The 13,967-nt window shown below is 41.9% G+C and overlaps 1 protein-coding gene across 1 annotated transcript in view; it reads left to right on the top strand.

Moving 5' to 3' along the window:
- Nucleotides 1-13,638, top strand: part of LOC111872134 (non-structural maintenance of chromosomes element 1 homolog) — a 30,461-nt gene extending 16,823 nt beyond the window's left edge. Inside the window, exons 5-7 of the mRNA XM_023865719.1 lie at nt 802-915; nt 4,714-4,968; nt 13,387-13,638. Of these exons, the coding sequence (XP_023721487.1) occupies nt 802-915; nt 4,714-4,935 (336 nt within the window). The 3' untranslated portion in view covers nt 4,936-4,968; nt 13,387-13,638. The remainder of the gene's footprint in view (nt 1-801; nt 916-4,713; nt 4,969-13,386) is intronic.
- Nucleotides 13,639-13,967: the final 329 nt, after the last annotated feature.

Genomic DNA, 13,967 nt, shown 5'->3' with positions numbered 1-13,967 from the left:
TGGAGAATGTGAAATGTTTTAAATATTTGGGTAGCTTGTTAACAGATGATGGAAGGTGTACTAGTGAAATTAAATCCAGGATTGCCATGGCAAAAGCTGCATTTAGGAAGAAGAATCTTTTTACCAGCAAATTGGACTTAAATTTGAGGAAGAAACTAGTGAAATGCTACATTTGGAGCATAGCTCTGTATGGGGCTGAAACATGGACACTTAGGGCAGTAGATCAGAAACATCTGGAAAGTTTCAAAATGTGGTGTTGGAGAAGGATGGAGAAAATCAGTTGGACCGATTATGTGAGAAATGAAGAAGTGTTAATTAGAGTCAGTGAGCAGAGGAATATCCTACACGAAATAAGAAAATGGAAGGCTAATTGGATTCGTCATGTTTTACGCAGAAACTGCCTTCTAAAAGAAGTTATTGAAGGAAAGATTGAGGGGCGGATAGAAGTGACAAGAAGATGTAAGATGCTCGATGACTTTGGGGACAGAAGAGGATACTATGATTTGAAGGAGAAGTCTCAAGATCGCATTAAGTGGAGGAATTGTTTTGGAAGAGACTGTGGACCTGTTGTCTGACAGATTACTGATGATGATGATGATGATGATGATGATGATATGTGATGTCTTCATAAGGTGTCCTTAGAATATTCACTATCACTTAATGCTATATAGTGTACAATACTGATAGCATCACTGAATATGTAAATTTTAAATGACATTATTACAGAACTATTACATTCTATGTCAAGTGTGTCAATGTACTGTTCATGGAGTCTGCATATCCTTAATTTTTGTCATGCAGGATGGAAAAGTTCATTTAACTATCCTGAGTATTGTGGAGTTGGAACCCCTCATACTCTCAGCTTATGAAGACTATGTCAATATTTGTCGTCTCTGCAAACGTATTGTTATGCAGGTAAGTATGAAGATGTAAGCTCTTTCATAATTAATTTTCAGAGACATGTTAACACTCCCTTTTTCTTTTTTCAACCTCATTGCAAGGGGTCAATCTCGGCAAGTTGTCTTAAATCTCACCTGTATTTGAGGGCTGTCCTGTTTGAATCTCTGCTGACACACTAACTGTTCAGATTGAAACTCACTGTGGTTTTGTTTATTCTGTCCAGGCAAGGTGTGGGATACTTACCTCTAATTAGGCTTTCACTGCTTCCTTCCACATACTTTCAGTTTATTATCCTGCCTTTCGATGCTATATAATCTGAGATACTGACAGCATCATTAAATAAACCACAGATAAATTAATAAAACAAGCAGACCATTGAAAACATGCATGCAAGCTGCTGTGAACTATTAGTTGGGCTGTGAAAGGGTGTAAAGAACAAAGTCTCAGCATATGTACTTAGGAATTTTAGAAGTTGGAGATGGACAGCCCTTGACATTGGCCCTGTATGGGTAAAGTATGAAGTTAGAAGCTTTCCAACGGAGAAGAGGAAATTGTTATATCATGGTTCCCAACACTGTGGGTCTCAGCCTTATCTACAGGTAGTTGCCAAGTTTTCAAGTATTATCTGGAGCATGGTATATCTATGCACAATTCTGGCAAGTCAGATTTTATATAGGTGTTTTTGGAGACTGTAGCTTTAGTCGGCAAAATATTTCATGAACTTTTTTGTCTCCGTAGAGAGAATAATGTAGATTGCTGCACATATAGGGAGGTTGTACAACTCTTTAGGTTCCTGCTGTCACCATACAGTCTGATGGATCTGCAACAGTATGCATAATTGCATTCTTTGCTGACTGGTAATATGTTGGTCATGTAAATGTATGTAATATTTTAGGAAGGCATGGTGTCACAGAGTTTCAGGACTCCTGGGTTAAGTGGATGAGAAAGATGCCTGTTATTGGTCATTCACATTCTTTCAAAGGAAAACATGATAAATGAAAAGACAGTTATAAAACATTCTGCTTTATCTTGAATTCAGTGCTGTCCTGTCTACATGCTAACCAAAAGGGGTGAACCAATTTCTTTCATCCCTTTTATCTTCTTTTGCCCTGTAATTTTCTCACCCATGTCTGTAGCAGTACTATGTACATTTTGCTGTGGTTTGAAGCCCTCGTTAAGTGACAGGTTGTCTCACTTGGCCATTGTTTGTGTCACCCCATCAACGGATGTAACATTCCACCCAGAGAGTGCTCTCACATTACAAATGGATCTGGGCACAGGTCTGAGAGATCAGTGTGACCATGTTTAGGCACTAAACATACAACATAATGTCAGGCACTGGTTTCCAGAGTGTGGGTAACCCCTCCCCCCAGGAGGATCTGTGAATGGTTTGGTTTGAGGAGGCTGCAGGATAGTCTTGTAAAGTAAAATATAAAATTGAATTGATCACAATTCTCAGAATATCACAGCATTTGTAAAATCTTCTTAATTATTAACAGATAAAACCCTCAAATGTGTTGATTTTAAGATTGAAGAGCTGAAAAGCTGTTTTTACATACATTCATAGAGTTAAGAAAGGGGGACACACTGAAGTCTTTGCTGAACTGGAAGGGTGCTATTATATGGAGTGTGAAAGCCATTGCTGTTAGTAGTAGTACAGTTCAGGTTTCTTCAAGAGTCATGTTTCCTAACAAACAGAGTCAAAGCCCCATGCTCTCCAGAAAGTGTGGACTGGCATTAGAGATTTAATTATAAGAGGAGTACTATTTTTTAACATTCAGAATGGGGGGGATTTTTCTGCTTATTCAAACAAAGTGACTAAATCTTTTTATACTCATACTTAGGGATGTTTTATGCAACTTATATATGAGTTCTTTTTACATCCATGGAGCTGTTCATTGTTTACATGTATTTGTACAACTGTAAAGCAGTGCTTCCCAAAATGTGTCCTATGGAACACAAGTGTTTCTGCAAGAATAGAAGTGTACTACACATTTTACTTGTCTACTTTTTATGTTACTGCTCTTTTATTGCCACAGTTCATAAATGCAGCCTGAGTGGTCCACCTCAAATGTAACCTTTTTTGTGATCACATTTTTCAAAATGTTTGTGGGAAAGAGGGGCCTTTAGACCCCCAACCATGTATGACCTGTGGTTGTGTTCACAATTTTGGCTACATGTTGTGCCTCCATTTTCTAAACTAACTGGCTGTGCCACAGGTATATGAAGATTGGGAAACATTACTGTAGAGGTAAAGCTATCCCTCTAACAGGCTGTGGAGGCCGATAGGGTTCTGAGATCTCGAGGTTCCAATATTTTCTAGACGGTCAGCTCACAGATGATGGAGAGGTCAGCCTTACGTGTCAGCCATCCTTTACACCCAGGAAGATTCCTGTTGCTCATTTCTGTTAGAGGCTGAATCAACCCAGGGCCATAAAGCGGATGGAAAGATTAGGTCAATCACAAAATCCAGTGACCTCACCAGGAATTGAACTCAGTACCATCCTGCTTGTAGCATAGTGCCTCAACCAACCACACTACCATGTGCCGTAACTTAACCTAACATGTCATAGGACATATGTACATATATGTATGTAGAATGGAAAGGGTTAAATTCAAGATATTCTAATTTTCCATCATTTTTTTTTATTGCTAGTGGGGTGGGACTAAGTCCCTTGCACTGTGGCCACTTCTGGCCTATTGTACCGGCCCCAGATGATAGGTGAGGGTGATTGTGGAGCAATTGGTGGAATGAAGATTGGCAGGGGAAACTGAAGTACTCGGAGAAAACCTGCCCCAGCGCCACTTTGTCCACCACAGATCCCACTTGATCAAACCCTGGCCGCCGCGTTGGGAAGCCAGCGACTAGTTAGTTATCGGAGAGGGTGGGTTTCCCCATGCACTTAGACCTGTCTTGGTCCATTGTGCTTCCCTCTATGATATTCTACCAGTCTCTATATCCTACCGGTACTGGTGCTTACCATCAGTCCCGCCCAGCCAGCGAGACCGGCTCTACTAGCTGAGAGGTATCTATAATGCTTCCCCCATCTACCAGAGGTATTAGAGACTGCTGTTGGGCAGGAAACATCCATAATTTGGCTTAGTGACCTCCTTTGGAGATATGAGGTTCTTTTACGTGCCGTAAAGCTACGACACGGGACCCATGGCTTAAAGTCCCTCCCGGAGGACTTGTTCCCTGAATTTTTCCGCCCTTAAAAATTCGACGACCTCCGCTGGGTATTTGAACCCGCGTACTACGAGTCATGAGGTGGGAACGTTACCTCTAGACTACGGAGGCTGCTAGCCAGCGACTAAGTGCTTGAGCTATGGCGCGGCCTAGTTTTCCATCAGGTTATTGATTTGTAATTGAAACACTTTATTTAATAAATTCCAATGAAAAATGGCTTCTTCCTTCAGAGTACCCTGCCCTGGCTGCGTGGGGTTAAATACCAGGTCAAGTAATTTGGGATCTGTTGTCAGTAAAGTGGCACTGGGGCAGGAATTCTCCAAGTACTTTCGTTTCCCCTGTGAGCTCATATTCCACCAACTGCCTCACATTATTAATCTCCTATCATTGATGTTGTAGAGTCGTGATACTGGCAGCATCACTAAATAACGTACTTAAAAAATGCAGACTATCATTCTTATTTTGTAAACTGTACTGAGTGTTTTCCATCTAATTACCATTGTGTTGACTAATTAAGAAGGTATATATCTATGGCAAACATAGTATGTTCTATAACTTGAAATTTATAAAGTGTCCATGATAAATTGCTTTCTATAGTTATTTGACTAGCCCTGTGTTTGTGTTAGGGTTACAGGTGTGACAGGTGCCTTGCATTGTTACATTTGCATTGTGTTCATCTGTACACCAAAGGGGTGGACAGGATACATAGCTGTCCTGTCTGCAGTGCAGATCAACCAGAAATGCTGGCAGCTGTTAAAAATATTCCTTTCCACAGTGGGGATGATAACAGAATACCTTCTGCGTCATCCCGGGAGAACAAGACTGGCAAAGGATCTGCAAGAAAGTGAATTTGCACTTCCCTGTGAATGTGCAGTGTAAGAGTTGAGTAATTTCATGTGTGGAACTTAGATAACTAATTTCTCAATACAGTTACATTTTATAGTGATTAGTGAATTTCATTTGAACTGAGTATGTCATGTACATGCAGAAAATGACTCACATTAACTATATTCTGTGTTCATGGAGACCTGCTGACACTTCAGCATGTATCCATTTAACTCTTGCCCATCATTTTTCTTCCAACCTTACTTCTTCTCCTCCTCCTCCTCCTCCTATTTCTGTTGTTTCCACTTTGAGCATAGGGCATCCTTGAAACCCTTCATTTCACTTCAGATTCTTAATTTCAGACAGTCAGTAGAACTCCTTGGTTGGAAGATCAGCCCATTGCAAGGCCGCTACCTAACAAACACAGAATTCCTTGAGTGGGACTCGAACCACGATCCAAGTGTTTGAGTGGGTGGAGACATTTCATGCCTTAGACTGCGTGGCCACTGTGATCAGCACCTTACTTCTACCAGTTACAAGATAATTTGTGCAGAATTTACCTTTAGAGCTTGATATAAATAGAGGTGGGGGTCCAAAAAAATTCTTACTCACTCTTTGATAGTCAATATCTTTGGAACAAAATGACATGTAGTTACAATTCTTGAGCGGTAGTGTAGTGTAATGTTTTCTCAACAGATGGCGAAGGTCACATGAGTCACATGAGTGTCATGCCGCCTGCGTGGTGAGCAGAAGCCAGCAGCAACAATGGCTGAAAGATTGTTCTTTGAGCAATGCAAGGCTGTGTTGAAGTGGTACTCACGAGGCGCAATTCAAAATGAATGGTACTGTTAAACGCCACAATTGTATGTATTGGGCTCCTGTAAATCAACACATTCACGTGGGCAAGGAAGTGAATCTACTGGGTGTTAATGTGTGGTGTGGTCTGTCATCACGCGGTTTGATTGGTACTTTTTTCTTTGAAGGTACTATAACTGGTCAGGTGTATCTCGATATGCTTCAGACATCGATTTTCCTTGCCATTCGAGAGCTGTTTGGAGATGAGAGATTTTACCTACAACAAGATGGTGCTCCACCTCACTACCATCGAGATGTCAGGGCGTACTTGGATGACACTCTACCTGGACGATGGATAAGTCGAAGAGGTGCTGTTGAGTACCCACCACGGTCTCCAGACCTAACACCTGTTGACTTCTACCTATGGGGAAGTGTTGTGTGCAGCCATCACACCGGACGCACTTGACAGCTGTAGTTCGCTCAGCAGTTCAGCGGCATTGATGCTGTTTAGCTGCTAATGGTGGTCACATACAATGACACACTCTCTCTCTCTCTCTCTCTCTCTCTCTCTCTCTCTCCGCGCAAGAATTTTAACTACATGTCATTTTGTTCCAAAGATAGACTATCAAAGAGTGAGTACATTTTTTGGACCCCTCTGTATAAAAAGCCCTACCATTTGTTGTTTCAATACTGTTAGAGGTACAATGATATAATTCTCAGCATGCAGTTAGAATGTGGCTGTAATTTCATAAGGTTGCTGGAGATACATAATTCTAGGTTGTAATGCTGTTTATTTTTGAAGGAGCCCAACATTTGACTTTACTCTCTGACCCTAATGATAGAGGCAGCATGTTCCTCTGAAACATGCTGTTTCTGAAGTACATGGTGTTACAACCTAGAAGACCATCACTTCATAGTCACTGTCATGAGAACCTCAAATCCAGCATTGTGAAGTTCCTGTTGGAATGCTTTCAGCAGTGGAATTTTATGTGAAAATTATGTTGGAAGCCATCTGGCAGGTAAAGAAAGAGTTAACTTCTATGCAGTTTAGGTGCTGCTCCATCTTTTGCCAAAATTATAGGAATGAGAATCCAGTCCTGGGAAACCAGAGGAACCCATATCAAGTAACTCTCAAGTAAGCATGTCACCAGATAATGGAACAAAGTAATTGGGACTGTTTAACCGTTCAGTGTGGTTTGACGTGTATGTTTCGTCCAGCTGCACACCTATATTATAACGCCCATAATAATTGATGGTTTTGCTGTAGATTGTTAGATTTTTCGCTGCTCTGTTGTCAGGAGAACCGTATCTAATGAGGCATTTGTTTAGCTGCGCTAAGTCATCGTTACATATGCCTGTCTTGCAGCAAAATCGTGTTGCTTCTGGTAGTGGTTTCCTCCTTCAAACTGTTATGAATGGTGTGTTTTCTTTCCTATGAAGTCATAAACAGCAGAGACGTGATATGTGCTGTGTTTATAATATCATATTGCCCTGAGCTGGCCACACTAACACACTCAATTGGAATTCTTAGAAGAGGGATGTCCAAATTTTATTCTTGCAAGATCGATTGATTTCGCACAGTACATGGCAGCCAGTTCTTAAAAAAACGCCACAAATTAAGGCAGAACACTGTGGTCACCCCCTGTGACGATACGGGTGTGTGTGGGGGAGGGAAAAGAACTCATTCCTTCATGTATTATCGCTCCAGTTGACTCCATTTTATCGTACTGACCTTGGTGGTCGTTTCGAGGGATGACCATAAATATTTTTTTGAGCCAGCTAAGCTCTGCTTTCGTTCACTACATACCAGCCAGTTCTTAGAATAACTTCATGAATTCTGTGGTCACCCCTACGACGTCTTATGCCGCCAAAATGGATGGAAAATGAAACGCAGAAGCACCAACACTTGTTATGATAACATAAAGGTTGAATTTACTGCAGCTAATCTGGCTAGTGATATGACTCATGGAGAGACATTTGTTCTTGTATTCCCCCCACGGGGAAGAAGGCAAGGCCGCACAGAAGATGTTTGGTTTACGGAAAAAAGAGCTAAATGAGAGATACGCAGTACTGGTGTGGTGAATGTGAGACAGCGCTGTGTATAGTAGAATGCTTCAATGCGTACCACACTCCGCTCAAATTCTGAACCACCTGCTTCCCCTTTCTTTGCAAATCAGCACTTTAAGAAATAAAAGCTGAAGAGAAGGTTTGGAGATAAACATCTCTCCTCAATAAGTTAAGTGCTGGGCTGTGATCATAATAAGAATCTGTACCTGCTTTCAAATGATGACCACTCAGGGTCCCTGTTACCTGGGTGTCTTGGGGGGGGGGTCCTCAGCTGAAAAGGAAGTAATCCACTGTCCAGGCCAGGAACAGAGGTGCTCATGGAAGAGCTGGAGTAATGATTAAGAAGTTTAGTGGGTGACGAGGCAGTAACTTAACTGGATGCTAGTGTAATGGTGGAGTTGTATAACTATCTAGGTGTAACTGTAATATACTAATACTGACATACCAAAATTAGAAGAAACCCTGAGGATGGAACACCAGGTTCCTCCAAAATGGTTACTGTCTACCAAACTACAGTGCTTCTTATCTCAAAAACAGCATTCGCGCCTTCATTGATGGATAGTTCACACAGTGTTGAGTTTCAGACTTTTCATGTTCTCACAATAGTATTGTGACGTGTTGGGTGTATAAAGCGACAGATAACTTCACGCCGTCTTGGATGTAGCGAATTTATTCCACTCACTCTCACAATTACACGATTACTGCCATCGGCAGTATCACAATTACATCCACTGCTTTCGGTGACTGCTAGACTTCTGCTGCACTTGTTGACTTCACGATCCACACTGTCACTCCTGATCACACACTCTGGCCACATACTGCTCAGCCGGCTTTTTATACCGTTCCCTGTTGCCTGTGTCAACAGCGGTGTCCCGTGTTATGTCACAGTGGGGGAGGGGGTGGAGTGTTGACTGGCCAGTTACCGTAGCGGCAGGAGCGCTCCGATGCTGCTACGTCACCGCTGGCGGCGTAAGGGGTGTCCTGCATAGCACAAATACCTCACACTGCTCCCTCCTTAAGGCTGTCCATCCCGAATAGCCTAAGATGCATCGCTGTTCCTTTTCTCTCAAGGCTGTGCTTGCTGCGACTCATGTTGTTTCGGCTACTCTTTGCAGCGACTATTCTCCAGCCGTTACATCCTCCGCTCCCTTAGGATTGTTCGTCCCGAGCAATTCCATGGTCCAGCATCATATCACATTCATCCATCGCTCATTCACTCGTTCTAGCTGGGGAGGCCGGTGCTTCTGTGTTACCGGTTCCTCCACCGTGCTCTATTCAATTTTTTTCGTTTCGGAGGGTGTCGACCCCTCCACAAGTTCCAATCCTTGTCTTGTCATAGGCTGACAGAAGATCCGACTATACGCTTCGCGATCTCCAGTCTTGCAGTTTTTGTGAAATTCATGTCAATTTCCTGTGCTTTTCACTTGTACCTTCTTCAGGTCTGGTTTCTTCACATATCGCGGCTGTCTGCCGCCTAGGTCCTTCACTTCATTTCTGCCTTGTAGTTGCTGTCTCAGGCCTCGGTCCCTTATGCCAGTGATGCATTCCGGGCCTTTCCACAGTCTCTTCCCGAACGTCAGTTTCATGATGGTTTTCTTTGCGACCTTGTTCTTGTTTTCTCCCATACGCTTGTGGCCTGCACAGCATATAATCTTCATTCCGGTTGCGGTCACTTCTTTCCGCGGTCCACAATTTCTTTGGCTCGAAGATTTCTTGAAGATGTTCCTTTTGCACCGTGGCACTGTTGCACGGCGGGATACCTTCTGGTTTATTGGCGTTTTCCTTGCCACTTTCGCACGTCGTGTTGTCCCTTTGTGGACAACAACCAATTTCTTCTGGGGTCCACAATTTTCCTGTGTCAAATTTTTCGGTTTCTGGCGGCGGCGCTCTCCAGCCAATTTTCGGTCCCTACCCCTTTTTTCTTCGGTTCTCCGACCGGCATCAGTGTGGCGTCTTCTACGGGGACCTCTTTTTGTTGTGCTGTCTCAGGTTTCATGCCCACTGAGGTTGGCTCTTCTTCTAGACTTTCCTCCATCTCTTGGTAGACCATCGTCTCCATTTCCGTTTCGGGTTTGATTTCAGCCACCATCTCCTTGTGGCTGGTGGCCATTCTTTTTCTCCAGGCTTTCCACTCTGTGTCAATTTTTGCCTGGTTGGTGTCCATCCCTTTTCGCATGGCGGCCATTTCTTCTTGTCGGCTTTCGTTTCCGCTTGGATGGCTTACCTTTCTGCAGCCAGGCTTTCGTATTGGCATCCATTCTTGCCAGGAAATCTTTGTCGGTCTTCCTATTGGCCTCCGTCTTTACCTACCTGGGGTCCAAATCTGCCAGCATTTCCACCTTGTGAGTCATCCTATCAGCATCCATCCTTGCTAGCAGGTGCTCGAGCAATGTTTCCATCTCCATAATGTGGCAGTATAATGCACTTGTAAATTCAATTATTCTTCGAGGTGTGTTTAATAATCTCGTGTAAAGTACGTATGTAACAGTGATTTGCATAAAATGTGTTTTAGTCGTTATATGGATAGAGAGTGACTTAGATTTTATGAGTGCGTATCTGGTATGACAGAAAACGGTGTAGTTTTGGTATGTAGCTTCTGAATATTACACGTGTGAGTAGATAATTAGAATGATATACTTTTTTTGCATTAGTATAAAGTACTTGTAAGAAGAGGGCACAAAGTGAATTTCTAGTTCCCATTGAAGAAGTTATTTTTTGAATTTATATCTTAGTTCTGTGTGACAGATAGTGGTGGGTATAATGTATGATGTTTTGGTCACAATAATGTTGAGTGTAAAGTGTTATGCCACGGTATAGGCGGCAATCAATTTCAACACTAGACACATTGGACCGGATGGGATGGTTACTAGGATGACTGACCGGAAACCGTATGAGATCATACCAGTGAGTGTGTGCGGTATCTGCCAGTCAGCCATTCCAATGTGCGCGCATAAGAGGATCACGCACCAGCCGAGTGATGCATATGGGCTAGTTTATAAGAGGGAAATGAACACCCAATGAGAGTAGGCTATTTCAGGGCAGATACCTGCATGGGTAGTACTTGCGCGACCCCCTGGAACCCTATAAAAACCCCAGCCACAGTGCTGGAAAAGGCTTTTTTATTTGGAAGGAGTAGTTGCTCCTAGAACCAGTGATAGTGTCAGACATGAAGGGACCAATGTTCGGCGCCATCTTATGGTTGTGGAGGTCATGTGAGTACTTACCTATATTGAGGTCACTGTGAGCAATTGCCAGTTCTTTTACATGGTGTAACAAGGATGAAGGAGTAACGATACGGTAGATATTTCATCACCCAAGCATAGCAGCCAATGTACACTGCCATAGGAATTGTAGCAGTTTCAGAATCACTTATGTATTAGGGTAGGTTAAGGTAGTGCACTACGTGTACATAGATATTTTATATTCAATTATATCATTATTTCAATTGTCATTCAACGTGTTGTTACTGTATATCCCCTGACCCAGTGAGAGGTATCCACAAGTGTCCCGAGGGATTAGGCTACCATAACTCCTTGCGGCACAACAAAAGTGAAGTTTAAATTCTCTAGTGTGACATTATATTTTTGTGTATAATATATACAGTGATGTGTAGTAAGGTTTTGTAGTGTTTTCAAGAATGTCAAGATTTCCATTCGCCCACAGTGGATTCAGTAGTTTCCCCTTTTATATACATATCTTGTTTGCATCAAGAATTCTTGCTTATAACAAGGTGGTATGCTAAGTGAAACACATGTTGTCATTGGTGTTATGCTGTCAATCCTGTTCAATGACAGTGTAAAATGTGCACAGTTGTGTTTAGCGTATGTGTTATAGCATGAAGAATGATGGCAAGTGATTTGTAAGTTAGATGTATATTTTGGTGTGATAGAGAACGGATTGCATTCTCGCCATCTAATCTTTCAGGCTTACCTGTGGTAGCAAGTAGTATACAGTATAAGGGAATTGTATTGTTTCCATCTATTAAACTGCTTACAGAATCACATTGTTTACAGGAAAGCACGAGTTGTTACAGCAGACATTCTTGTTATTGTATTTTATATTTTAGCCAAATCAATAATATTGATGTGTTCGTTTTTTGTTTTAATGCTCAGAAGAATATTGAGTGATATATTCTTAGGTTGAGATCATAATTCGTGAATTCCCGATCTAATATTTGAGCACTAGTATTGTGAGGTGGATACGTTTCATATAAAGTATATGTATATCCTTCACATATGTTGAAGAACATAATAAGTTAATAATGGGAATATTCGGAAAGAGAATATTTCGGGAACTGTTGGAAATTGTAAGAGTCAATGTTGATAATTGTGATATCGTGCACTCTGAGAGCGTTCTTAAGTGTCAATATTTCAGAAAGAAATGCATTTACGAGCGTTATAAATATCATAATACGTGTGTTCCAGGTTTAATAGATTACGTAGGGAGTTTAACAGGAAAATATATGCAAGCATTTATGATGTGAGAAATTTCGGAAATAAAATGTCCCGTACAAATACTAGTATGTCATGGGGCTAAGTTAAGATTCCACGGAGTAAGTAGTAAAGTTGATCTTTACTTAATTAAGCACCATGCCATGAAGATATGTGGAGAAGCTCCACCATTCTTAACCTCTGTAGTAGATGGATGTGAGTGGTCGCCTTCATACCCCATTCAGTTCAACTCCAATACCCATTAGATGGATGGCTGGAAGGGCCCCAGAGCCGGTGTGGATGCTCTGTCATAGATACTAATCTCTTGCCCCTGCTAGGAATTGAACTCCAGCCATGCAATCTGAAACCTGTCAATATATCCACTGAGCTACCCTGGCTCCCTATCATTTACAGTGAAGTCCATTTTAATTCCAAGTGTTAGGTCCGGGGAGTATGGTGGATGGTAAAGCAATCCCCAGTCCCATCGATCGAACAAATCAGCCACAGCTTGTGCTGCATGCGGCTGAGCATTATCCTGCAAAATGATGGGTGGGGTCTCCAGAAAGTGTCGCCGCTTCTTTCTCAAAATTGGTCACAGGTTGTGTTCCAAAAATGAACAGTAATTCTGCGCATTGACGGTCCGCTGTTGGGGATCACACTCCAGTAATGCGGAAAGAGCATACACTTCTTCACTGACACTAGGACGACCTGGCCGACGCATGTCTGCAACATTTACTCGTCCCTCATTATAGGCTTTTACCCATCTTGCCACTGTTCTGTAAGGCAATACAGATTCCCTGCAAGCCTCTTGAAGACCTTGATGACACTCTTGTGCTGTACTGCCTCTGGCACATTCAATCTTTATCCAACACCGTAGTTTCTGCTTCGAAAACATCGTGACAAAACTACATTAGACCGCCAGTTAACACGGGGCTCTGTTCCTCTCATCAATGCGCATGCGCATGATGTTGGAAGGGGAGTCCATTTAGTCTGATGTAAGGAATGTATGTAACTATCATGTTGTATAAGCAACATTATTTGGTTCCGTTGCATGGCGTCTCTACAGCTGTATTGCCACTATTAAAGTTCCATCCCTCTACATGTATTTATTACGTTCAGCCGCATATTACTTTAATGCTCTCTGTGCCTTCAGAACAGGCTTATGAGATGTGTTCTTTGCAGGTGAGATGTCAAGAATAATGTCAGAGCCTACTCCAGGTGCTACAGTAGTGTCATTAGCAGCCTCTTCGCAAATAGAACTGAAGTGTGATAACATGGAGCAACAGTTGTGGAGTTTTTCTCTCCTGTTTTCATGTAGCATATAGAAGTGTTGTATGTATGTATGTGACATTCCAGATTTCGTAACTTTATTATGAAGACCAAAGGAACAACACGAAGCAAAATATTGGAATAGAAATAAAGGCTTAATCCAGATTTTGTGTGTGTGTGTTGCCTTCCAGTAGTAGAAATTAGATATACAGAATTGTGCAAATTAAGCACTTTTTGGGTAAATAAATTAAGTGATTATAGGCTGAATGTAATTAATTCCAAAGGACCTAATTGGAACAAATTAGTCAATGACTATCCTAATTTGGACTGATACAAAAATTTACTGTCAAAAACTAATTTTGATAGGTGAACTATGCATATTTCTCTCTGAGGTCTAAGTATTTCTTAATGATGTGTATTTGTACCACCCGTCTTACAGCGCACACAATTTCACCCTTCTCTTCATTACCAGAATAGCAAAAGATAACGTGATA

This window comes from Cryptotermes secundus, unplaced genomic scaffold, assembly GCF_002891405.2.
Source record: "Cryptotermes secundus unplaced genomic scaffold, Csec_1.0 scaffold470, whole genome shotgun sequence".
Lineage (NCBI taxonomy): Eukaryota > Metazoa > Arthropoda > Insecta > Blattodea > Kalotermitidae > Cryptotermes > Cryptotermes secundus.
This window is presented reverse-complemented; position numbering and strand designations above follow the sequence as displayed.